The 27,122-nt window shown below is 46.0% G+C and overlaps 1 protein-coding gene across 1 annotated transcript in view; it reads left to right on the forward strand.

Moving 5' to 3' along the window:
- KCNQ3 (potassium voltage-gated channel subfamily Q member 3) overlaps positions 1-27,122 on the forward strand; it is a 239,692-nt gene that overhangs the window by 211,178 nt on the left and 1,392 nt on the right. The window contains exons 10-14 of the mRNA XM_060243217.1: positions 17,893-18,080; positions 20,414-20,516; positions 22,960-23,091; positions 24,093-24,194; positions 26,834-26,918. Of these exons, the coding sequence (XP_060099200.1) occupies positions 17,893-18,080; positions 20,414-20,516; positions 22,960-23,091; positions 24,093-24,194; positions 26,834-26,918 (610 nt within the window). The remainder of the gene's footprint in view (positions 1-17,892; positions 18,081-20,413; positions 20,517-22,959; positions 23,092-24,092; positions 24,195-26,833; positions 26,919-27,122) is intronic.

A 27,122-nucleotide genomic window follows, 5' to 3' on the forward strand; every position in this document is an offset into this window, starting at 1 on the left:
CAGTGCCTCTGATCAGCAAGATCGGAATGGGTTTAATTTGTGTGGAGGCCTGAGTGGAATAATAACACTTAAACGGATCAAACCTGAAAAAAAAAAACTCATATGTAATTGATTTTGGCATTGTTCTCAGAGGGTAATTAAATAGCCTAAATGATCATGTGACATTCTGTAGTGTTCTTCTCGGGAAGTCCAGGGTATTTTAGATCAGGGGCCTTCAGGCTTTCCAGACCCCAGACTCACGTGCAACACACACATCCCATGCTGAAAACTCTTATCATGCCCAGGGATCATTAGCATAACTCATTAGCGTATCCCCCCAGCCAAAAGCAACCTGATGCAAGAAAGGAGAGTTTCGGGTGAGCGAGGCCTGCTTGGACTGGCTAGAGATCTAGCCAGCCCAAGCAGACTTCGTTCTTCTGGGCCACTCCCCCCCCCCCCAGTCAAAAGGCCAGAAAGCCACCTGCCATCTACAATCACATAAGAAGTTGAGAAAGGGTGGCACGGGCTTCTCCAGGGGTTAACGAGGGCTGCTGGGGGCGTGGCAAAGCCACTGGTGGCTGGCTGGCTGGCTGCCGGCTCTCCTAACCCAGGGATTGTTATGCAGCTGCGCCTACTATTTAATGGACGAGGTAGGTGGGGAGAAGGAGGGGGAACCCCCAGAAAGGTTCGAGAGCTGTGCTCCTGTGAGGTCCTGCTGAATCTGAGGCCTGATCATGCCTTCTCTCTCTCAGCTTCTGCCCAGAGCACCCCAATCGAGCCCAGTTTGAGTGTGCACAGTGCCATTAAGTTGCAGCCAACATGGCTGTCCCAAAGGGGTGTGCTGTTGCTTGCCTCTACGTCATGACCCTGGACTTCCTCGGTGGTCTCCCATCCAAGTACCAACCAAGGCCAATCCAGCTTAGCTTCCAAGATCTGATGAGATTGGACTAGCTTGGGCCATCCCTTAGGATTTGCCATCACCTGCCCCCGCATAGCAACACTGGACTTCCTTGGTGGTCTCCCATCCGAGTACTAATAAGGGTTGACCCTGCTTAGCTTCCAAGATCTGGCCTGACGTTCACATCCCATTGACTTCAATGGATGGTCCAGGTGCAGAAGAACAGGACACAGAAATCCCAAGTGGAAAACATCCCTGAGGCCAAATTTACACGTGGTGTTATTCCTTTGAACTGACTGCTCCATATCATCCTTTTTATTTAAAAGAAAAAAAACACTCTTGGAAGAACTTCAAACCGAAGTATAAAGATGGTTGCAACAAGGCTAATTTCCCCTCACGTCCTATTGCACTGACAGTATTGAAATGCACAGGAGAGATGGGGAAAGTCTTTGGGGCTCCTCTTCATTTTATCACCTCTCTCACTTCGAGAAAGAACGATGATTAAAGCCTTTGCGGATTGCAGAATTGTTCCCCCACTGCTCAAGAACAGCCAAACATCCTTTAACACCACCAAGAGCAGATTCTCCTCCACCCCCCCGTGTTGTATTATTTTATGCTTATTATTGGAAACTGGCAACCAGCCCTACAAAAAGAAAGCCATCAAATTACCTTTTCATGAATCTCATTTGGTCCACAAGGATGATGTCCATATTTGCCATTCTTGCCATTCACTTGAGGTGGGCGTTTTGGGTGAGAAGGAGGGCCCTCCCTTGTCTGTGCATCCTTCAAAAGCTCCTTTAAATTTTGAATCAAGAGATGGCATTGGCCAAACATTAGGGAACAGGCATCAGTGAGGAAAATGCAGTTAGCCTGGGCCATTCAGGTTAAGGCAGTTTGGCCAGCCCCAGTTCACGCCGGCCCTCCAAAGTTGTGCGTGTGCTTCTGCTGCAGAGGCCAACTTCTCACGAAAAGTTCTCTCCTCCCTTCTTTATCTCTCTTCCTCTCCCTGATGTGACTTGGCCATTGCCTGGCAGTCTAATGCTCTGGCTCTATGTTGATTTCCTTTAACAGTGCACAGCTTGCCCTTTTGTTGCCAAAGTGGGCTCGTCACCAGTCCAGACAAGTTCTTTACCGTAAAATGACTCCAAGCCTAATAAGAAGAGGTTCCAGGAGTAAATAATTTTGTAACTCCTGATGCGTACAACGCTAAATGCACCCCACAGACAACCTGTCAGTGTCAGTCTTTTACGTGTGGTTAAGATAACAGAAGGCGTCAGTGTGCTAGTGGTGTGGTTTTCTTGCGGTCTTTCCAGATGATTAAATGCACTTTAGTACATAATGCTCTTTTTTTTGCCCAGAGGTGGATTCAGCACAAATTACCATGATGCCTTCTTTCAACATAATAGCATCTTTTCAACATAATAGCATTTTCCAGTCTTAGGGAAGGGAACAGCTGTATATAGTCAGACATACAGGTTGGACTTCAGAAAGGCAAACTTCGACAAACTTAGAACTATGCTGGGTAAAATCCTGTGGTCACAAATACTTAAGGAGAAGGGAGTTGAAGAGGGATGGGAGTTTCTTAAAAGCGAAATATTGAAAGCACAATCACAGACAATTCCTGTGAGAAGAAAAAATGGAAGAAGCCAAAAGAAGCTGAGGTGGCTCCATAAACAGCTCTCTAAAGACTTGAGAAATAAAAAAAGGACTCATTTAGGAAATTGAAGGGATAGCCTTATAACCAAGGATTTATTTATTTATTTTTTATTTATTTGGGATTTATATCCCGCCCTTCCCACAAGTGGCTCAGGGCGGCTTCCAGTGATAGATCCAACAAAATTACAGTATTTAAACATATAACGGGATCAGCATTTAAAACAGATAAAAACAGATAAAACCATGGTTATCAATAAATATTAATAAATATATCAACTGTATATAAAAGAAAGAAATCCGGCAAGTTACATTAAAATTCTCAAGCTAGGTATAGGCTAGCCGGAAGAGGGTCGTCTTACAGGCCCTGCAGAACTGTACAAGGTCCCGCAGGGCCCTCACCTCTTCCGGCAGCTGATTCCACCATGTAGGGGCCATAACAGAGAAAGCCCTTTCTCTGGTGGATTTCAAACGGGCTTCCTTCGGCCCAGGGATAGTAAGGAGATTTTGTGTTCCCGACCTCAGTACTCTCTGGGGAACGTGCGGGGAAAGACGGTCCTTCAGGTAGACAGGTCCCAAGCCATATAGGGCTTTAAAGGTGATAACCAGCACCTTGTACCGGACTCGGTATATTACTGGAAGCCAGTGCAGTTCTCATAGCCTCCGGGACAGCTCCCCCCCCCAACTGCGACCCTTTGTCCCCGACCTTCAAGGAAAGAGGAAAGCCACTGTAAAGCCAACCCCTGAATCCCTGCGTCGGCGAGGCGACCCTTCAGTAGCCGATGGTCGACCGTGTCGAACGCAGCCGACAGGTCTAACAGCATCAGCACCGCCGAGCCGCCCCGATCCAGATGCCGTTGAAGGTCATCCACTAGGGCGACCAGCACCGTCTCCGTCCCATGTCCCGGGCGAAAGCCGGACTGAAATGGGTCAAGATAAACAAATCACCAGTTCTTATAGAGAAAGAGTTAGGAAAGCTAAAGTTCAGTATGAGCTTAGCCTAGCCAAAGATGCTAAAAACAACAGAAAAGGTGTTCTTTTCTTATGTTCAGGGCAAGAAGAAGACCAAGGACATGGTAGGCCTGTTGCAAAGTGAAATTGTAACAGGTGAAGAAGAGAGGGCAGAATTGTTCAATTCCTACTTTTCCTCAGTCTTCTCTTCTGAGGGAGACAGTGCTCAACATGGCAAAAACGGTACACATAATGAGGGTATGGATTTCCCACCTAGGATCAGCATAGGGGTAGTACATAAACACCTAGTTTCTTTAAATGAAACCAAGTCCTCAGGACCAGATGAACTGCATCCAAGTGTACTAAAAGAGCTTGCAGATGTAATTGCCGAGCCCCTGGCCATTATTTTTGAGAATTCTTGGAGAACACGAGAGGTGCTGGAAGATTGGAGGCGGGCAAATATTGTCTCCATCTTCAAGAAGGGGAAAAAGAAGGATCCGGGTAACTACTGACCCGTCAGCTTGACGTTGATACGTGGAAAAGTTTTAGAACAAATCATCAGTCAGTCAGCCCTGGAACATTTAGAAAGGATGGCTGTGATTACCAAGAGCCAGCATGGGTTTCTCAAGAACAAGACATGTCAGACTAACCTGATCTCTTTTTTTTTGAGAAAGAAACTATCTTGCTGGATCACGGGAATGCTCTAGACAAAATTTAGCTTGATTTCAGTAAGGCTTTTGATAAGGTTCCACATACTATCCTTGTTGACAAGTTGGTAAAATGTGCTTTGAATCCTGTTACGGTTTGATGGCTCTGTAACTTGTTGACAGATCGTACCCAAAGAGTGCTTGTGAATGGTTCCTCATCCTCTTGGAGAGGAGTAACAAACGGAGTGCCTCAGGGATCTGTCCTGGGCCTGTTTTGTTCAATATCTTTATCAATGATTTGGATGAAGGGATCGAGGGAATGCTTTTTAAATTTGCAGATGATATGAAATTGGGAGGGGTTGCAAATACAGTAGAAGATAGAAATAGGATCCAGGATGATCTTGACAGGATGGAAAACTGAGCTAAAATCAATAAAATTAATGTTAACAGGGATAAATGTAAAGTTCTGCATTTAGGTAAGAAAAATCCCATGCATGGTTATAAGATAGGGGAGACTTGTCTGGGCAGTAGTATGTGTGAAAAGGATCTAGGGGTCTTAGTGGACCATTCGCTGAACATGAGTCAACAGTGTTATGTGGTGGTTAAAAGGCGAATGCAATTTTGGGCTGTATCAACAGAAGTATAGTGTCCAGATCACGTGATGTGATGGTATCACTTTACTGTGCCCTGGTAAGACCTCACCGGGAGTATTGTGTTCAGTCAGAATGCTGAGTCAGAGGGTGGAAAGTGAGGTTGTCTGGAGCCAGGAGTCAGAAAGCCGAGAGTATAAGGAAAAGTGCAAGAACCAGGTAGATGCGAGTCATGCTGAAAGCGACTTGTTGCTTCCACAGAGAGTCCAGCCCTGAGCAGGGGGCTAAATGAGCTTCCAGCAATGCCCCAATTAGCAAGCGGGGAAGCTCCTGCTAAAACTCAGGGCTCAGCAACTGCCTTCCTTGTTGGCCGCTAAGTCTCGACGGAGTCACTCCTTCAACTAAGCTACCCGTGGGGGTGATTCAGGTGGACTCCCTGCTTGCAGCTGTGCCTCCTTCTCCTCCTCTGCTGCCAGGTCAGGTGTGGGGAATGCTGGCAGCAAGCTGTCAACCTCAGCATGCCAGAGGGACCAGCTACAGGCTCAGTTGCCAGTTTGGGCAAGAATCCTGCCTGGTCGTCATTGTTGCCCATGACAGGAAGCTATGGTAGATATGGGGAAGGTGTAATATGTGGAAATGTGGAAATATGCGGGAGAGCTCTTGCTTCATGGGCCACACCCCACGGCATGGGGGATTTTCATGTCAGTTGCACTCATTTCTAGGAGTGGCTGGTATCAGTATAAAAGCATTCTATCATGAGGGTGATTCTTATGCTAAATAAGAACATAAGAGAAGCCTTGTTGGATCAGGCCAATGGCCCATCCAGTCCAACACTCTGTGTCAAACAGTAGCCAAAAAAAACCCCAAGTGCCATCAGGAGGTTCACAAGTGGGGCTAGAAGCTCTTCCACTTTGCCCCCCCCCCCCAAGCACCAAGAATACAGAGCATCACTGCCCCAGACAGTTCTAATAATATGCTGTGGCTAATAGCCACAGATGAACCTCTGCTCCATATTTCTATCCAATCCCCTCTTGAAGCTGGCTATGCTTGCAGCCGCCACCACCTCCTGTGACAGTGAATTCCACATGTTAATCACCCTTTGGGTAAAGAAGTACTTCCTTTTATCCGTTCTAACCCGACTGCTCAGCAATTTCATTGAATGCCCACGAGTTCTTGTATTGTGAGAAAGGAAGAAAAGTACTTCTTTCTCTACTTTCTCCATCCCATGCATTATCTTGTAAACCTCTATCATGTCACCCCGCAGTCGACGTTTCTCCAAGCTAATGAGCCCCAAGCGTTTTAACCTTTCTTCATAGGGAAAGTGTTCCAAACCTTTAGTCATTCTAGTTGCCCTTTGTAGCTGGGATTTTTGGCCCCAATGTGCATTACTTTGCACTTGGCTACATTGAACCTCATCTGCCACATTGACGCCCACTCACCCATGAACATGATCAGGTGTGGAATTCTATCAGGAGCTCCTTTGCATATTAGGCCACCCACCCCCAATGTAACCAATCCTTCAAGAACTTACAAAAAAGAGCCTTATAAGCTCTTGGAGGATTGACTACATCGGGTGTGTGACCTAATATACAAAGGAGCTGCTGCTAGAATTCCGCCCCTGAATGTGATAAGTCATTGCTTCCAGTTTGTACCTTGGCTGTGTGAAAGCATTTCCATCAGCTTTCATGTGGTAATGGTAATATGAATAATCCTTATGGGTACTTTTTAATTTTGTTATATTAGCACATCCAGTTTCTTTTCCTATAGGACCTAGGGCTAGTTTTTAGGACTCGTCTCTGATTGGTTGTTATTGCCATCAGAGCTAACTTACGGCAAGCCCATAGGGTTTTCAAGGCAAGAGACATTCAGAAGGGGTTTCCCAGTGTCTGCCTCCACATCACGACCCTGGTATTCTTTAGTGGTTTTCTTTTCGATTACTAGCCAGGACTGACCCGGTTTAGCTTCTGAGATCCGACAAGATCAGGTTAGCCCAGGCTATCCGGGTCAGGACGATTTCTGATGCATTGGTGGGATTCTATTCAACAGATTTATATTAGCTCAAACACCTGTTAATCAAATCATACACACTGCTGTCCTGCCCCCACATCCATGGGAATTAGCCCCGCAGAATGAAGTAGGGCTGGCCTCCAAGTAGACCTCCACAGAATGGCTCCTCCCGTCTCCATCTTCCAACTAACGATATCGTGGGAAGAATTCCAAAAATAGGCCAAATGGGAATATGATCCACTGTGACAGGAATGACTATGTCAACATAGTCATGTGACCGTTTGCTACACTGTGAGGGCAACTCAAAGTGACATCACTGTATTTAACAACGGTCATGTGACCCAGAGGACAGTTTCCTCTTCCTGTTGTGTTCTGATGCTTCTGTAGGAGAGGGGACGCAGAGAGATGATACGGATTGTCTTTATTGTTATCTGGGCTTATTGGTCATTTTGGATGCCACATGATGTAGTTTGCCCACAAATGCCCTCATGAAACAATTTGGTACCTGGTGCTGTAATGTGATATAGGCCTTCCAGATATTTTTAATGTTTGTAGTTTGCTTAGAGTTGCTCCTTTGTTTAACTAGTTGTGGTTGCTAATAATAATAACAACGATTAATAGCGGCAAAAATAATGACATATCTGTAAAAATGTTCATATATTTGTTTTACTTCTGGAGAACAGAAAGGTGGATGAAGGGAGTGAATTTGTCCACTGATCTTGTTTCTGCAGTTTTGATCGTTCCACACAAATGAACATGAACTGCTCACACTGACGTCTTTTTTTTTTCCAATTTTTTTCAATTTACAGTAATGTCATGTTTAGTAGGGAAGCATTCTTTGGATCAAGCGTCACCCGAAAACTTAGGTACATGCATCTGAGTAACAGCTGACTCTTTCCTCTATGCTGCATGCTGTCTTTTGCCTGCAATTCTACTCCTTTTTTTTCATTTTGGTAATTTTTACTACAGTAGTTCACTACTACCACAAAAACCTTAAGGCAAAAAAAAAAAAATTACCTAGTGCAAAATGTGGCAATTGACTTTGAAATTTAATTCCCCCCCTATAGTAATGTAAGATGTCAGCTACATTATCAGGTAGGTTTGGACCTACTGAGCCAGTGATGTATGGTGGCCTATCAGGGACACAGGAGAACTCATCCCCACCCCCTTGCCTTCCTGAGACTGTGCAAGAGGGTGGCATTACAAGCAAAACTTATTGGCAAGCCACTAGACTGCCTTTTAGACACCCCCTCCCTTTTCAGGACTGATAAATAGCCACCATGTTTGTGGAGGCGGGGCATTTTGAAGGTGCTGAGTGAAATAACCAGGGTAGGTTTATCTTCTGTACTACAGCATAAAACCACAGACGCCCTGATGTAGTAATGTTTGTTCTTAGGGTTGCTGGGTCGTCCTGGCAACCAATGGAAGACTCACCTGGAAATGACATCAGCTCATTGCCAGGGACGCTCTGCCGTTTGGACAAAACCATAGAGTTACGCCCAACTATAAGAACATCCCAGGCATCCCCGAGCCAGGATGCTTTTGTCTCCCACCCTCATCTCCCACCATTTTTTCGTCTGCAGACCAGATTTGGATGGTTTGGGGTTGTTCCTTTTTGTTGGCTCTACCAATTTTATTGGTGATCTAAAGTGTTGTCACCTCACAGCTGACTTACGGTGACCCCTGGTGGTGTTTTCAAGGCAAAGAGACATTCAGATGCGGTTGGCCATAGCCTCCACATCACAGCCCTGGCATTCCTTGGACGTCTCCCATCCAAATACTAGCCAGGGCTGACCCCGCTTAGCTTCTGAGATTTGACTAGATCAGGCTAGCCTGAGCTATCCAGGGCTTTTACTGGATGTAATTTATATCATATAAGGTTAAATCACTTTCATTCTGATTGGAGAGCATGTATTTTTCCTGCCCCTGGAATCCCAGGGACAGTCAATGACCAGTGATCTGCCAAATACCCAATGAAGAGTTCTTTCTCAAATACATCACTTCGCAAATTGTTCCTTTCCTCTCTCCATATAGAGCAGGGGTGGCCAACGGTAGCTCTCCAGATGTTTTTTGCCTACAACTCCCATCAGCCCCAGCCAGCATGGCCAATGGCTGGGGCGGATGGGAGTTGTAGGCAAAAAAAACATCTGGAGAGCTGCCGTTGGCCACCCCTGATATAGAGAGTTTTCCTAACCCTTCAATAATACTGCTTTATCTAGGTTCCCCCCCCCCCCCCCCGATATTCTTTCTTCCCAACTCCCTTTTGTTGGGTACCTTTCTAAGCTGGTTCACCCCCTGGACCAAGACATGTGTGACTCCTGACTTCTACTGAAGAATGTGTCTATGGCTCAGTGGAAGAGCCTCCACTTGGCATGCAGAAGGCCCCAGGTTCAATCCTGGGCATCTCCAGTTCAAAGGCTGAGCAGCAGGTGACGAGAAAGACCTCTCTGCCTGAGACCCTGTTTCAGAGAGCCAGTTTGGTGTAGTGATTAAGTGTGCGGGCTCTTATCTGGGAGAATCGGGTTTGATTCCCCACTCCTCCACTTGCACCTGCTGGAATGGCCTTGGGTCAGCCATAGCTCTCTTATCTGGGAGAATCGGGTTTGATTCCCCACTCCTCCACTTGCACCTGCTGGAATGGCCTTGGGTCAACCATAGCTCTTGTCAGAGTTATCCTTGAAAGGGCAGCTTCTGTAAGAGCTCTCTCAGCCTCACCCACCTCACAAGGTGTCTGTTGTGGGGGAGGAAGATAAAGGAGATTGTGAGCCACTGAGATTCGGAGTGGAGGGCAGGATATAAATCCAGTATCTTCTTCTTCCTGGAGAGCTGCTACCACTCTGAGTAGACAATATTACCCTTGATGGACCAAGGGTCTGATTCAGTACAAGGCAGCCTCACATGTGTTCGCACATCGATGTCATGTTGGTTTTGTGTGTGAATGGCATTTGCTTCACATGATGTCTGGTGAAGCAGTTGTGGGATTCAGCAGGAGATGCTGTTGATCTCTTATGAGTGTTCCTGGGGCTTTATGTGTCATGGATGAGTACTAATGGAGGAAGCAGAACGGATTCCTGTTTTTCCTGTGTGTTTTGCAACATGCAAAGGGAACAGCGTGCACACCTTCCTGCAGTGGATTGTGAGTGGTGCTGATGCAGGTAATGCTCGTATATCTTGACATGGGAAGACTGTTAGGATAACAAGTCCAATGCCTGCCCAGTGGGAATGGCATAGAGGATGACAGTTCCCAACTCCCTATGACCCATCCCCCTTTCCTGCTGTCCCAATTTCCTCCAATCTTCTTTCCCTGCCCCCAGGTCTTTGTTGTAGCAGGAACTCCTTTGCATATTAGGCCACACCTCCCTGATATAGCCAATCCCCTAAGAGCTTACAGGGCTCTTCTTACAGGGCCTACTGCAAGCTCCAGGAGGATTGGCTACATCAGGGCTGTGTGGCCTAATATGCAGGCTGTGTGGCCTAATTTTGTGGCCTGCTACAAAAAAAGCCCTTGTCTGCCCTCCCCCCCCCGCCTACCTTTGCTGTCCCTGTTCTATTATGTCCCTACTTCATCTACCATTCTCCTTTCCCTCATTCATTTCCCTTTTCCATTTTCCCCCCCTGGCCTAATTTTCCTCTTATTGGAATTGAGCCCTGGTTTATCCATGCCAGGAATTATGTAGAAGACCCTGAGATGTTAAAATGGCTTGTGATGCTTCAGTTTACAGGATTTTAGCTTCAAATGTTCCTTTAAATATATATAAAAAGAAGAAAACCCCCTACTTGCAAACTAAAAATGAGCACAATGAAGAGGAAACACGTACTGCCTACCCCCTTTTCTTGATGTCGCCGTTTTCAGAGATTTTTCAGCACAGCGGAACATTCCAAAATGTGTTTTTCTACCTGCATTCTGAAGTGGTATGGTCCATTCTTCCCTCTCAGTCTTGGAAGCAGGCAGACATTAACACTGCAATCCTATATAGAGTACTCTAGTCTGAGCCCATTGAAACAGTAGGTTTTGACTGGAGTAAGTCTATATGGGATAGCATTGTAAGTTGTGTGCTTTTTCGGTCAGATCTGTTTTGAGGTTGTCCTGGCACCCAGAGTATTGTGTTGTGTGTGTGTGTGTGTGTGAAATACCAACACGTTGTAGCCAACTTATGGCGATCCTGAAGGGTTTTCAAGACACGAGACATTCAGAAAGTGGTTTGCCATTGCCTTTCTCTGGATAGTGACCCTGGGAAGTCTTGGTGGTCTCCTATCCAGATACGAACCAAGGCCAATCCTGTTTAACTTCTGAGACTTGACATGATCAGGCTAGCTTGGGTCATCCTGTTAACAGTAGGTAGAATATCGCATTAGTCCGTCATATATATTGATTATACCGACCTGATTTTTTTTTTTTAAATTGGACAGTTCACTGGGAGCTGGTCTCTTCCATGTGGAAATGTCTGTTTCGCTAATGTAGTAAAAATCTGAGCAAGCATGGTTGTCTTGTGTTTCCAGTTCAAAGGCTGCAAAACATAAATCTGCAAATATGGCCGCTCTATTTTTGTTCGATGATTATGGCTTCCCTCTGCCCTGCCCCCTGAAAGCCAGATGCTCTAGAAATAGGGGGGGGGGAGGCATGCTGTGCTCTGCCATTTGGCTTAATGCTGCCATTTTGTTTTTTATTTCCCTTCTCCTACACCCAACTCTTATTTGGTTATGAATTTTCTGAATTCGATCACAAAGAGGAGAATGTCCGGATTGCATGCGGAGGCAGAATTGCATTTGGCTGTTGCATGAATGGTTCCAGAAAGCTGCTTCCAATTCAGTTGTGCGTACCTTGGGGGCAGAAGTAAAATCTCCACTACCCCTCTCGGTATCTTCCCCTGAGATAACTTGTATACCCCGGAAGCAAAAGTAAGATCTCCACTACCCCGTTCTATATCTTACTCTGAAGTAGCTCAGCAATATTCAAAAACGGCAGAGAAGTATCCCTTGAGAAACAATTGAGAATTGGGTAATGTCTTTGCTAAATGCAGGACTAGAAGATATACTAAACACAAGGTTGCTACTAAAAATGGCAGTCTTGTGCAATACTCCCTCTACGCTGTGGAGTCTTGTGAGCAAAAATTCTACTTTGCGAGCTACTGGCATTACAATTGTGAGCTACTGCATCAATTAGTTTGTTCTGGGGCCATTTTTCCTGAGCGAAAACAAAAAAATGTGTGAGCCAGAGGCTAAGAAACTGTGAGCTGCTCATGCTAACTCAGCTTAGAGGGAACACTAGTCCCATGTTAACTTTGCCCTCCCCCTTCCAGTAACTCTGATGATATCGTGCAGCATATTTCTCTCTTTATGGCTGAGGGAGGCAAAGAAAGAAAAGCAGGATATCAGGATACGAATCTGTAGGATTATACATAGAGGGTGAGAAGTTGAAAGAGCTGCCATTTTTTAAGCAACGTAAGAGTAATAATACCACCCTTTCATACAGTACTGTTTAGAGGGTTGCTGAGAGAATGTAAGTGAGCACAATGTAAATATTAAATATATTTTAAAAGTTAAAGTTGTTAAGATAGACCATTAATAATGTGCAACAAACTCCACGCTGTCCTTCCCTCAGCGATCGCTTTTGACCCCACTCCCCAGAAAAATTCTGCTGGGTGTTACTAATGAAGCCCCACAATTTTACTTGGTTCTCTCTCTCCCATGCCTGTCTGGGTTTTGCACACTTTGGTTCCTCACCTCCAGGTACGTTTCCATGAGTCAAAAAATTACTCTCGCCCCCTCTGTATTGTGCTGGTTTTGTGCTTGTAGGCGGGTTTCATGCAGCAAAGCATTCAGCAAATGTATCGGCCACCTGCCTGCTAAAGCGGTATAGACCCTTCCGCCCCCTCATTAGATAGATGAAGCCAGGGTCTCTTCCTCTTTCAGAGCTTCCAAGGTCTCAGTTGTTCCAAACCGAGTTCCCTAGAAGGCCAGCCCGCTCCAGTATTGACAAGCTGTAGACATCTTGGACGCATTCTAAGCCACAATGAGACTGACTTCTTTAAGGGGTGGGACCCTAGCTTGGAGTTAGAGTGCCTGCTTTGCAAGCAGAAAGAACCAAGGTTCAGTCCCCAACATCTCCAGTTAAAATGGTCAGGTTGTAGCTGATGTGCAAGGGTGGGATTCTGGCAGGAGCTCCTTTGCATATTAGGTCATACAGCCCTGATGTAGCCAATCCTCCAAGAGCTTACAAGGAGAGCCAGTTTGGTGTAGTGGTTAAGTGTGCGGACTCTTATCTGGGAGAACCGGGTTTGATTTCCCAGTCCTCCACTTGCACCTGCTGGCATGGTCTTGGGTCAGCCATAGCTCTGGCAGAGGTTGTCCTTGAAAGGGCAGCTGCTGTGAGAGCCCTCTCCAGCCCCACCCACCTCACAGGGTGTCTGTTGTGGGGGAGGAAGGTAAAGGAGATTGTGAGCCGCTCTGAGACTCTTCAGAGTGGAGGGCAGGATATAAATCCAATATCATCATCTTCTTTTTGGCTACAACAGGGAGGTGTGGTCTAATATGCAAAGGAGCGCCTGCTAGAACTCCACCTCTGCTGATGTGAAAAACTTTTAACAGGCCAGTCAGAGTAGACCTCATTTGTTACGAGGTCCAGATCTGACATAATTGGGACCTTGTAAGGCCACGCCACAAGTAATTCCAAGTATCGAAGATATAAACTATATAAAGACAGACAATCACAATTAAAGATTTTTTTTTTAAAAAAACAACAACCTTAAAACATGTTTAAAAGATTAGAAGTCTTGCAATATTTTGTTTATTTAACAATCTGTGATAACTGACACCTCTAGCCCTGGATTATTGCCTCAAAATCTGGAGACAATTTCTGTGCTGTAACAATCTTGAGTATGCTGTTCAAGTGTTATTCAGGTGTGTAACTGTTAAACTGCAAACCTACTTTTGATTTCTTGACATTCACTACAGAAAATCTCATGGTCCACGCTTTGAGCCTAAGACCCAGGGGGAAACATGAAGTGGCTGGTACATACATAAGCTTTTGTAGCTAAACTGCTTCGTGTGCTGGTCAGCCAATGAATAAAATAGAGGTTTTGCTCTGTAGCTCCTGTGCGATTGAGCAAGCCTGGCAAAGCAAGTCATGATGCAGAAGGAAACAGATTACAATGAGTTCCTGCAAGCCTGATAGGAGCTCTCCAGGGTCCTGATTCGGCCCTTGGGCCCTGGAGAAGACAGTATTGAGAACAGACCAATGCTCTGAATCAGCAGAACACAGCTTCTTAAGGCATATCCAGGGAACCCTTTCTAGCAGGAGCTCCTCTGCATATTAGGCCACGCTTCCTGATGTAGCCAATCCCCATGGAGCTTACTGCAGGCCCTCTAAGCTCTTGGAGAATTGGCTACATCAGGGAGGCATGCAGAGGCGCTCCTGCTAGAAAAAGAGCCCTGGGCATATCGAAGCCTCCATGACAGAAGAATCGCCATACAGCAGGGGTGGCCAACGGTAGCTCTCCAGATGTTTTTTGCTTACAACTCCCATCAGCCCCAGCCATGCTGGCTGGGGCTGATGGGAGTTGTAGGCAAAAAACATCCAGAGAGCTACCGTTGGCCACCCCTGCCATACAGTGATTGGAAACACTTACTGGGTAATTCAGGAATAGTTCAGTTTCTGAGACTGATTTCGCAGTCGCTGTCGCTCTGCCCCGGGCTTCTGACCGAGCACATGTATTTTTTTTTTCCACATGAGAGTGTGTAATAATTGAGAACAAGAAGCACAAGTCTTGCAGTCGACAAGAAAAAGTGTATTACTTGGATAGAAAGCCTCCTACCGTCATTGGATACGGAGTTAAAGTTTTTTTAAAAAAACAAAAAATTAGCTATATTAGTGTATCTTCATGCAAATTATCACTTGCTGTGGACAAGTTAGTTACATATGAATAATATCCTTGTAAATACTGTGTGCGCACTACAATATATAGTGGAATGACCATATCCTGATACTGTAGTTTTACATAAAAATCTTCGTGCTGCGCTTGCTGAAAAAAACGCTTTCTTAAAAAGCTCTTTCCACAAGAGAACATATTGAATAGGATGGGTTTTTTCACTGCTCCCTAAAAGTTTGACTATTTCACCTATTAAAAAAATAGGAAAAATTGCGGAGGGTGTGGGGGGGGGACCCTGTCTTAGAAGAACTGCACATCCTGCTACAAAGTCCTGTTGGGGCATGATTCAAGAGGCTCCCTTGTGCTGATACGTTTCCCGTGACAGTTTGGGGCTCTGTTCCATCATGTCTTTTGGTCTTTACTGGCAGGGCTTTTTTTTTGTAGCAGGAACTCCTTTGCATATTAGGCCACACCTCCCTGATGTAGCCAATCCTCCTGGATCTTACAGCAGGCCTGCAAGAAGAGCCCTGTAAGCTCTGGAGGACTGGCTACAGCTGGGGTGTGTGGCCTAATATGCAAAGGAGCTCTTGCTCCAAAAAAAAAGCCCTGCTTATTCGCATTTAGCCTATTAGTGAAAGTACCTCTTTACCACCAGCAGGGGGTGTGGGGCGTCCAAGTTAATTGATAGAAGAAGACTGGAATTACTTTTTGGATAGCTGAAACAAAGGTGAGCTAATGGATTCATTAACCCTGTTGGGATTAGCCTGTTGGATAGTTTACTCCAGGGCATAATTGCTTATAGCAATCCATCCCGAAGAGTTCAAGGCAACATACTTGTTCAAAGCCCTAACAAAATATTTGTCTAGCCCAGGGGTGGGATTCTAGCAGGAGCTCCTTTGCATATTAGGCCACACACCCCTGATGTCGTCAGTCCTCCAAGAGCTTACAAAAAAGAGCCTCGTAAGCTCTTGGAGGATTGGCTACATCAGGGGTGTGTGGCCTAATATGCAAAGGAGCTCCTGCTAGAATTTTACCCCCAGAGATACCATTCGACGTCTCTATTCAATCCAAGTCCGACTGAGTCAAATTTACATATGAATTCCAATTTAGCAGCTTCTCATTGGATTTTGGTTTTGAAATGTTTCTGTTGAACTATGGTGACCATTGGAATGGAGTGCACTCTGATAGATAGACCAGTAAAAAAGTAAAAGTAGTCCCCTGTGCAAGCACCAGTCGTTTCCGACTCTGGGGTGATGTTGCTTTCACAATGTTTTCACGGCAGACTTTAATGGCATGGTTTGCCATTGTCTTTTCCAATCATCTACACTCCCCGCCCCCCCCCCCCCCAGCAAGCTGGGTCCTCATTTGACCAACCTCGGAAGGATGGAAGGCTGAGTCAACCTCGAACCAGCTACCTGAAAACCCAGCTTCTGCCGGGGATCGAACTCAGGTCATGAGCAGAGCTTAGGACTGCAGTACTGCAGCTTTACCATTCTACACCACCGGGCTCCTAGATAGACCAGTAGTCTTACTTATATAGCAGCCTTGATATTTGGGATCTTAGTTGCGTAAGTTACACAGGTGGTGGTGGTGGTGGGGGTTCTCTACCCTCAATTTGTTAACCACGAAACCTAAAAAATTGTGTTTCCTTTTTGGTTGATTATCAAAATCTGACAGATAATCTGTAATTGGTGGTTCCTCATTAGGTTTTCCCGTTCCGGGTTGGGAAATTCCTGGCGGTTTAGGGGTTGGAGCCTGGGAGGAGGAGGGTCCAAGGAAGGAAGGGACCACAGCGGATGCAATGCCGTGGAGTCCACCTTCCAAAGCATCCATTTTCTCCGGGAGAACTGATCTCTGCAATTTGGAGGCCGGTTATAATTCCAGGTTATCTCCAGGCCCCACATGGAACTTGAAAAAACTACAACCTGAAATTGAAGTTCATATTCAGGGATGGTGGCTCAGTGGTAGAGCATCTGCTTGGGAAGCAGAAGGTCCCAGGTTCAATCCCCGGCATCTCCAATGAAAAAGGGTCAAGGCAAATAGGCGTGAAAAACCTCAGCTTGAGACCCTGGAGAGCCACTGCCAGTCTGAGTAGACAATACTGACTTTGATGGACTGAGGGTCTGATTCAGTATAAGGCAGCTTCATATGTTCTTATATATGTTCATATTACAGGAATTGTGCGCAGACCTGGGAAGGAGAAGAGCAGTGGGGGTGGGAAGGAGGGCTAGGGCACCCAAGGGCCCACTGATTGACGGTGCCTTTATTGCTCCCTCCACCTACCCTCTGTGGGTGGCCAATTTGGCACCCCCCAGACAGCGGCCGGGGTGGGGGCCCCCTCTGCCCCCCCCCCAGATGTGGCCCTTTTGGGGACTACTGAATTAGAGATTGCATAGCCTTGTTTCTGAGCCTTAATCTTCCGTGGCGTGGATCTGCTGTCGAACCACTGATGCTATTATTGGGATGCTCAGTAGATGAACTTGATGTTATCTTGCCTGCCGTTGGTATCTTACTGGGGACAGTCTGAAGCTACCCACAATCGGTGATTATGGGACTTTATTTATTTATTTATTTGGGATTTATATCCCGCCCTTCCCACGAATGGCTCAGGGCGGCTTCCAACAATTAATCAAACATAAAATTTAAACAATTTCAAGTATAAAACAGTTAAATATTTAAACAGTTAAAAACATTAAAAACAGAGTAATTCAGTTTCCTGTAAACAGATGGCTGGCCAGTTACCTCAAGTTGTCATCCTAGCTAAACATAGGCTAGGTATAGGCTAGCCGGAAGAGGGTCGTCTTACAGGCCCTGCGGAACTGCGCCAAGTCCCGCAGGGCCCTCACCTCTTCCGGCAGCTGATTCCACCATACGGGGGCCATAACGGAGAAAGCCCTTTCCCTGGTGGCTTTCAGACGGGCTTCTTTTGGCCCGGGGATAGTGAGGAGACTTTGTGCTGGAAGCTTCAGAAACATTGCCCACTGTCAGGGGTGGAACTCTAGCAGGAGCTCCTTTGCATATTAGGCCACGCACCCCTGATGTAGCCAATCCTCCAAGAGCTTACAAGGCTCTTTTTTGTAAGCTCTTGGGGGATTGGTTACATCAGGGGTGTGTGGCCTAATATGCAAAGGAGTTCCTGTTAGAATTCCACCCCTGCCCACTGTTGTATCCTCCCTTGTAGTATTCTTGATGTACATTTTATACTTGGGGGTATATCATAGGGAACTGTTGAAATACAGCTTGGCATTAAGTCTACATTCAACAAGGGGGGAAAATGATCCTTTTCCTTATTTTTTTAGCCAAAAGCTGGGTCTCTTGGATCGGGTTCGTGGTACCAATACTAAAGGAAAGCTATTTACCCCTCTGAATGTAGATGCAATTGAAGAAAGCCCTTCTAAAGAGCCTAAGACTGTTGCCTTGAATAATAGGGACCGTTTTCGTACCGCATTCCGAATGAAAGCATACGCATTCTGGCAAACTTCTGAAGGTCAGTGCTCTTCCGTTTGTCTTTCCTTCTCTTTTTCCTGAGTCTCCTGCAGACTAAAGTCGAGATGAAGCATGGCATGATTTTTAAATTGAGAAAAAGCTCTGATACGTTCACTTGGGATTTTGAATACTAGGTTTTTCATCTTCTAATTTTAAAATGTGGTTTCTGAGGGACGGTGGGGGAAAAAATCAGGTATTTGGCTGAAGTCTCAGCCCATCTGGCACTCAATTGCTTGTAACAGAAATGCTGTTTTGAAATATTGGAGCAAAATGTGGGGCATGGATGCCCAGGCAGAGCTCTGTGTCCCACCTTTGAATACCCTCTTGACCCCCAAATACCGGGTTAGATCCGGCCAGATTGTCTCATTCACAGGGCTCTTTTTCTAGCAGGAGCTCCTCTACATATTAGGCCAAGCCCCCTGATGTATCCAATCCTTCAAGAGCTTAGAGGACTTTTAGTACAGGGCCTACCGTAAGCTCCGGGAGGATTGGCTACATCAGGGGGGCGTGGCCTAATATGCAGAGGAGCTCCTCCTAGAAAAAGAGCCCTGCTCATCCAGCTCCCCTCCTTATTACACCTTCCCTCCCTATCATTCATGGCTTTGGGCCACACAGGGCCCGTGATCCCCAGCATAGCTTTTTTGATGACCAAAGCTACCCTTTGATGATCAAAGGACCCTCTCCTTCATTTTTCACCAATAAAAAACCTGGTTGTATCCCACTGTTTTCAAAGGGGGAAGGAAAATACAAAAAACAGTGCGATGGGATATGTGGTTAAGTGGCTGGTGGCTTCTACATTTGTGGGCTAAATAGGGCTGCTGAGCTAGGGGTAGGGGGTCCCCTTCTTCCAGGTCGCATTATCTACTACTTGAAGCAGTAGTGGGAGAATTTCTTTTTTTTTTTTTAAATACAGGCTCATGTCCTGCTCAGAAATTTTTAGGAGAGAAATTCTTAAGAGAGCCAGTTTGGTGTAGTGGTGAAGTGTGCGGACTCTTATCTGGGAGAACCGGGTTTGATTCCTCACTCCTCCACTTGCACCTGCTGGAATGGCCTTGGGTCAGCCATAGCTCTGGCAGAGGTTGTCCTTGAAAGGGCAGCTGCTGTGAGAGCCCTCTCAGCCCCACCCACCTCACAGGGTGTCTGTTGTGAAGGAGGAAGGTAAAGGAGATTGTGAGCTCTGAGACTCTTCGGAGTGGAGGGCGGGATATAAATCCAATATAATCTTCTTCTTACCAAAAGTGACGAGAGGTAGTTCTAGGAATTGCCAGGAACTCCATGGTTTCTGGCAATTCCTAGAGTTACTGTTCGTTACTTCTGGAAAGAACTTCTAGTAAGAACAGAAGGTTGTGCCCCTCCCTCCCGTTTCAGTCTTTGCTTCTGGTGACCCTAAGACTGAAGAATGTTGAGATGACAAAAGCTCTGATCTTGTACCATGGGGTGTACAATGAGGACCTGAAGAGGGGCTCAGGATTCATGATCATACTCACTGGCTCCACCTAGACCTCTAGGCATTCTTCAGAACTTCTGCACAGACATAAGAACACAAGAGAAGCCTTGTTGGATCAGGCCAATGGCCCATCCAGTCCAACACTCTGTGTCACACAGTGGCCAAAAAAAATAAAGGAGGTCCTTCCACTTTGCCCCTCCCCCAAGCACCAAGAATACAGAGCATCACTGCCCCAGACAGTTCCCATAGACATATTATTATTATTATTATTATTATTATTATTATTATTATTATTATTATTATTATTATTATTATTATTATTATTATGCCCATTCCTCCATTGGGGGCTCAGGGTGGAGTACATCAATATAATAATAACATCACAGTAGAATCACAATAAAATCAATTACAGTATTTAAGTGATGGTCCAGCAGGATGGTATAGCAAGATGGTACAGCAGGGAAGGCCAACCGATATAACAGATAGATGACCACCATCTCATCCAAAGGCCTGGTGGAACAGCTCTGTTTTACGGGCCCTACGAAAGGCTAACAAGCCAGGTAGGACCTGGATATCCATAGGGAGCTGATTCCACCAAGTCAGGGCCAGGACCAAAAAGGTCCTGGCCCTGGTAGAGGCAAGGTGGGCATCTCTTGGGCCGTGGACAGTCAAAAGATCTTGGGAGGCCGAATGAAGCAACCTCCGGGGCCTATATGGGGAGAGGCAGTGGGTGTATATTGCCTGTGGGTGTAATTTCCCCCCTTGTACTCACCGTGCCAAGCCTGTTGAATCTAATACCAAGAGCCCTTGAATCTAATACCAAGAGCATTTAGCACACATTGACATTGTTCACCTCTGATTCCGGGTGCTTCCCCCCACTTGTTTAGATGCTGGGGCTGGGGATCCTCTGGCAGAAGACAGGGGGTACAGTGGTGAGCTCCTCACTGAAGACATGATCCCCACACTGAAGGCGGTCATCCGAGCTGTCAGGTAAATTTTGTGCATGTCGTCCTTTCAGGTGGCATTCTTCAAAGAGCTTCGACCTTCAGGAAGTTAGGTCTTGTCGAGATTAGGGTGTTCATAACAGATGATGGCACCACGGAGGTTGGACTTGCCAGTCTGGAAAAGTTATATATTTTAAAAAAAAATGCAAAGAGACAGAAATTTCCTCAAAAAACCCCTGTGTGAAACAATGGTGATGTCAGGGGGTGTGGCCTAATATGCAGATGAGTTCCTGATGGGCTTTTTCTACAAAAAAACTGTGTGAAACAATGGTGATGTGAGGGGGTGTGGCCTAATACACAAATGAGTTCTTGCTGGGCTTTTTCTACAGAAAAGGCCCTAGGGAAGAAGGAGGCAGGAAAGTTCTATTCTGCCACTGGAAAATTTAGTCCTGGCATTACATTGTCATGTAATATCTATGGTTGTTATAATAAACTAAAATTAAAAATAATAAAAAAAGAAAATTTTGTCCTGACCCAGCCCCTTTTCTTCACCAAAACATCCAAGGAATCCCTAATCCCTGTGCCTGTCTTCTGGACCAGTTTTGGGTTGCTTCAGCATGCTCAGCCTTGAGGAAGTTGACAGAATCCTCTCCACTGTACGCCCAACAACTTGTGATCTGGACCCGTGCCCCTCCTGGCTAATTAAAGCTTGCCAGAGGGAGCTTAGATGTCCTATACGGGACATCGTAAATAGATCCCTCTTGGGCAAGGGCTTTTTCCAACACCTCTTAAAGAGGCTGTGGTCCGCCCTCTCTTGAAAAAAGCTACATCAGATCCGGCTGAATTGGCACATTATTGACCGGTCTCAAATTTACCCTTTTGGGGCAAAATTATTGAGAGGGCAGTAGCGTTACAGCTACAGAGTTTTCTGGATGACGCTTCTGTTTTAGATCCCCACCAGTCCGGCTTTCGCCCAGGACATGGGACGGAGACAGTGCTGGTCGCCCTGGTAGATGACCTCCAGTGGCATCTGGATCGAGGCGGCTCGGCGGTGCTGATGTTGTTAGATCTATCGGCTGCATTCAACATGGTCGACCATCAGCTACTGACCCACCACCTTGACGACGCTGGGAACCAGGGGCTGGCCTTGCAATGGCTTTCCTCTTTCCTTGATGGTCGGGGACAAAGGGTAACAATTGGGGGTGAACTGTCCTGGAGGCACCCGCTTAATTGTGGGGTGCCACGGGCGGTGCTCTCCCTGATATTATTTAACATCTATATGCGTCCCCTTGTCCAGATTGCCCGGAGGTATGGGTTGGACTTAGATGTCACCAGTATGTTGATGACATCCTACTCTATCTACTGATGGACAGCCAGCCTGACGGTGTCCCAGAAAATCTGGACCTGGCATTGCAAGCTGTGGCAGGACGGCTCAGGCTGAGTAGGTTGAAGTTGAATCCAGCGAAGACAGAGGTCCTTTGCCTGAGTTGGGGCAGTCTGGGAGGGGAAATCCCCCTACCAGCATTTGACGGTGTGCCATTGAAAATGGTGCGCAAGGTCAAGAGCTTGGGGGTGCTGCTGGAACCTGCCCTGTCAATGGAGGCCCAGATAGCAGCCACTGCTAAATCCGCCTTTTTCATCTTAGGCGGGCGAGGCAGTTGGTCCCCTTCCTGGAGTGCGGCAACCTGGCAATAGCAATCCATGCAACAGTCACCTCGAGGTTGGACTAATGTAATGCCCTCTACATGGGACTGCCCCTGTGCCAAACCCAAAAACTACAGCTAGTGCAGAACGCTACAGCCAGGCTGTTATTGGGGCTCCCTAGGTGGGAGCACATACAGCCGGGGCTGCGGGAACTGCACTGGCTGCCAATAGTGTACCGGATTCGTTACAAGGTGCTGGTTATTACCTTTAAAGCCCTATATAGCTGAGGACCTGCCTACCTTAGGGACCGTCTCTCCCCATATATTCTCCAGAGGGTACTACGATCTGGTTCTCAAAACCTATTGGTAATCCCTGGGCCGAAGGAGGCCAAACTGAAAGTCACCAGAGAAAGGGCCTTCTCAGTTGTAGCCCCCCACTGATGGAACCAATTGCCAGAGGAGGCGTGGGCCTTGCGGAGCCTTGCCCAGTTCCGCAGGGCCTGCAAGACTACCCTCTTCCAGCTGGCTTTTACTTAATGTGGAATCTACTGTAGAAGGAATAACGCCGCCATGGAAAAAACTGAAAGATACGTAACATCAAGATTTTAGCACCGAAATGAACTTGGATGGTTTTAATGTATATGGTTTTTAAACGTATGATTTATAATATGTATGTATGATTTCTGATGTTTGTTTTAACTGCTGAAGTGTCTTACATTATGTTATGCTATGTGAGCCGCCCTGAACCTGCTTTGGCAGGGAGGGCGGGATACAAATTAAATATTATTATTGTTGTTGTTATTATTGTTATTATTATTAATGACATTTGTTGTCTTCTTTTGCCAGGATACTACAGTTCCGCCTCTATAAGAAAAGATTCAAGGAGACCTTGAGGCCTTATGACGTAAAGGATGTGATAGAGCAGTATTCAGCTGGGCATCTAGACATGCTTACCAGAATCAAATACCTTCAAGCAAGGTAAAAGGCTTGCTGTATATTGCGGACTAAAATTGCACTGAGCTTTCAAACGTATGAGGCTAGCTTGTATTTCAGCCGGCCACTGGTGGACCCAATAGGGACCCAATGTGGCTTACAACATTTTTTATTATAGCATTGGAGAAAGTCCAGAAAAGGGCAACTAGAATGATTAAAGGGATGGAGCACTTTCCCTATGAAGAAAGGTTGAAACGCTTGGGGCTCTTTAGCTTGGAGAAACGTCGACTGCGGGGTGACACGATAGAGGTTTACAAGACAATGCATGGGATGGGGAAAGTAGAGAAAGAAGTACTTTTCTCCCTTTCTCACAATACAAGAACTTGTGGGCATTCGATGAAATTGCTGAGCAGACAGGTTAAAACGGATAAAAGGAGGTACTTCTTCACCCAAAGGGTGATTAACATGTGGAATTCACTGCCACAGGAGGTGGTGGCGGCCACAAGTTTAGCCACCTTCAAGAGAGGTTTAGATAAAACTATGGAGCACAGGTCCATCAGTGGCTATTAGCCACAGTGTGTGTGTATATATAATTTTTTTTTGCCACTGTGTGACACAGAGTGTTGGACTGGATGGGCCGTTGGCCTGATCCAGCATGGCTTCTCTTATGTTCTTATGTTCTCTTCCCTCATTTACCTTTGAGTTTGGGGCAGGCTATACATGAAATGAATGAACAAACTAATTTATTTATTTATATTTATTTTATTCCATTTATATCCCGCCTTCCCCGGCGGAGCGGGCTCAGGGCGGCTTACATAAACATGCATATGCATGAGTAGACGTAGTGGTGTGATGTTAAAACCATAAAAACATAGAGTAGTATAAAAACATAAAATGCATAGAATAATTAACATTTTGGTGCTATGATCTTAAGTTTCAGATTTATTAATTCTCTGTCAAGCAGATCTTAGGTGAATGAATGAGCACAAGAAAGAACAATGAACGAATGATGGTTCTTTCATCTGGTCCATTTTCTTTTCTTTCAGAATAGATATGATTTTTGCACCTGGACCACCATCTACTCCCAAACATAAGAAATCTCAAAAGGGAGGGGCATTCTCTTACCCTTCGCAGCAACAGTCTCCAAGGTGAAGTTATTCTGCTTGTAGTGCATTGGTAACAGACACCAAAGTTTCTGTCCTTTCCTTTCACCCAGTCAATGCCAACAAGATGAAGGCAACAGGTACTGACTACGGCAGGGGTGTTGAACTCATTTGTTATGAGGGATGGATCTGACATAAATGAGACCTTGTCAGGCCAGGCCGGGCTCTGTTGGGCCGGGCCGTAATTTAAGTTTAGGTAGCAGAGACATAAACTTTATAAAGCACACAGACAAACACAGTTAAAGGTTTTTTTTAAAAAAAAACTTAAAACGTTAGCAGTCGTTGGTCTTAAAGGTGCTTTCTTTGTATCTCTCCCATGGGATTGAGGGAACTGGGCAAAGGAAGCTCTGGCTCTTTCCCTCCCTCCCCAGGGGACTAGGAAGGGGAGGAGCCTCAAACGATGGCAAAAACTGAGGTTTTGCTCTGTAGCTCCTGGGTGATTGAGCAAGCCTGGCAAAGCAAGCTATGATGCAGAAGGCAGCAAGAGAGAGGGAGAAGGAAGCAGATAAGAGCCAGTTGCTCGAGGGGCTGATAGAAGTTGTCTGCGGGCCTGATTCGGACCCCGGGCCGCATGTTTGACACCCCAGACTATGGGATTCTGCTGCTGTTTAGCTTGGGGGGGGGGGAACACATCTGTGCCAAGCCAGCTCTGGAGACTTGATAACTCTCGCATAGCAAAGGAAGTTTAAGCCAACAACTCCCCAGATAAAGGATGCTCCTTGGTCTTCAAAAGCTGTAGTCTAGCATCATGGGTAATAACCAAACCGTCAGAGATTGAGTGGAGGACTGTAATGAGTAGTTATTACAGTAGATGGATGCACAATTGCAAGCCAGTCTGTGGTTTAAGTGCAAAATTCTGACAACCTTCTGACAGGTCAGGAAGGAAGCCAACTAGCTAGTCCAGTGTCTTCCTTATTTTGTCGAGCTGAAGCAGACTTCTTTGGTGCATTAGTGTTGGAAGCAAATTCGGCTCTTGCACGTGAAAAAGTTTGCTTTTCCAGTAGGTAAGGTGTTTTCTGTTTTCCGAAGGTGATCTTGGATGGGTCATGCCCAGGGGTGGAATTCTAGCAGGAGCTCCTTTGCATATTAGGCCACACACCCCTGATGTAGCCAATCCTCCAAGAGCTTACCAAAAAAGAGCCTTGTAAGCTCTTGGAGGATTGGCTACATCAGGGGTGTGTGGCCTAATATGCAAAGGAGCTCCTGCTAGAATTCTGCCCCTGGTCATGCCACTCTGTCATCTCTGTATTCAAGAGCTATTGGACAATTCAGTTTCATGGGTTACAGAGGTGTTTCCAAATTGCTCACTTCCACTGGAGGCTGGCCCTGACCTGGATAGCTCAGGCTAACTCAACCTTATCAGGCCTTGGAAGCTAAGCAAGATCAGCCCTGGTTAGTTCTTAGATGGAAGACCACCAGGGAAATCCAAGGTTGCTACACAGAGGCAAGCAATGGCAAATCACCTCTCTCGCATTGGAAACCCTGCAGAGACACCATCAGTTGACTGTGACTTTCCATCGCCATCCCAAGCCTGAAGAGTGAATCGTGCTATCTGAACAAATTCTTTGGTTTATGGGATTCTTTGGTTTATTTCAATAATTCATATTAGCCACAGTGTGTGTATGTAAAAAAAAAATTGCCATTGTGTGACACAGAGTGTTGGACTGGATGGGCCATTGGCCTGATCCAACATGGCTTCTTTTATGTTCTTATGTGACACAGAGTGTTCGACTGGATGGGCCATTGGCCTGATCCAACATGGCTTCTCTTAAGTTCTTATGTGACACAGAGTGTTGGACTGGATAGGCCATTGGCCTGATCCAACATGGCTTCTTTTATGTTCTTATATGACACAGAGTGTTGGACTGGATGGGCGATTGGCCTGATCCACATGGCTTCTTTTATGTTCTTATGTGACACAGAGTGTTGGACTGGATGGGCCATTGGCCTGATCCAGCATGGCTTCTCTTACATTCTTATGTGACACAGAGTGTTGGACTGGATGGGCCATTGGCCTGATCTAACATGTCTTCTCTTATGTTCCTTCTGGGAACTAGCGAGTCTTTCACTGCATGAAAGTTTGCCCTAGCTCAACGTAGGAATGAACTGAACTGACTAGTTTGTGTTTTCAGTGGGAGAGAGGATAAATTTTAGTTAGGCCCAGGTCTCTTTTTGTAGCAGGAGCTCCTTTGCACATTAGGCCACACCTCCTTGATGTAGCCAGCCCTCCAAAGAGCTTGCAGGACTCTTCTTATAGGGCCTACTGTAAGTTCCAGGAGGATTGGCTACATCAAGGAGGTGTGGCCTAATATGCAAAGGAGCTTCTGCTACAAAAAGAGATCTGGTTAGGCCTGACTGATGCACCCGCAACTGTAGCTGGCCTCTTTGCAGTTCCATTGGACATGAAATGCACTAGCCTTAGGTGTCTATGCCATTGGATTGCTGGATTAGGAACTGCAATAACTGTGGGGTCCGAATGGATGTACCAATATCAGCATCTCATATCTCCTTTTGCAAATAGATGTCTCTAACCTGCGGCATCCGTTCTCGGTGAGGTGGAAATATTCATGGGAGGAATAGGGAAGGTTTTGCATACCCTAAACTGGACAATTCTTCACTTTCAGGAATGAGCCGTACATAGCCAAAGCATCCACAGTAGATCCTGAAGACCAAAGCATGATGGGAAAATTCGTCAGAGTCGAAAGACAGGTACACATTGTTAGCTTTTGGTGTTATTTTTCCCCCCCTCCCCTTTGGAGTTTTGTATCGTTTTTGTACCGAGAATCTGTTTCAGTTGTGACTGGCTGCTTACAGTGCGATCCTAAATAGAGTTACGTCCTTCTAAGTCCATTGGCTTCAGTGATTTAGAGAACATCCGTATTGGAACATACTGGACAGAAAATTACAAAGGAT

The sequence above is a fragment of the Heteronotia binoei genome, chromosome 7 (assembly GCF_032191835.1).
Source record: "Heteronotia binoei isolate CCM8104 ecotype False Entrance Well chromosome 7, APGP_CSIRO_Hbin_v1, whole genome shotgun sequence".
Taxonomy (NCBI): Eukaryota; Metazoa; Chordata; class Lepidosauria; order Squamata; family Gekkonidae; genus Heteronotia; species Heteronotia binoei.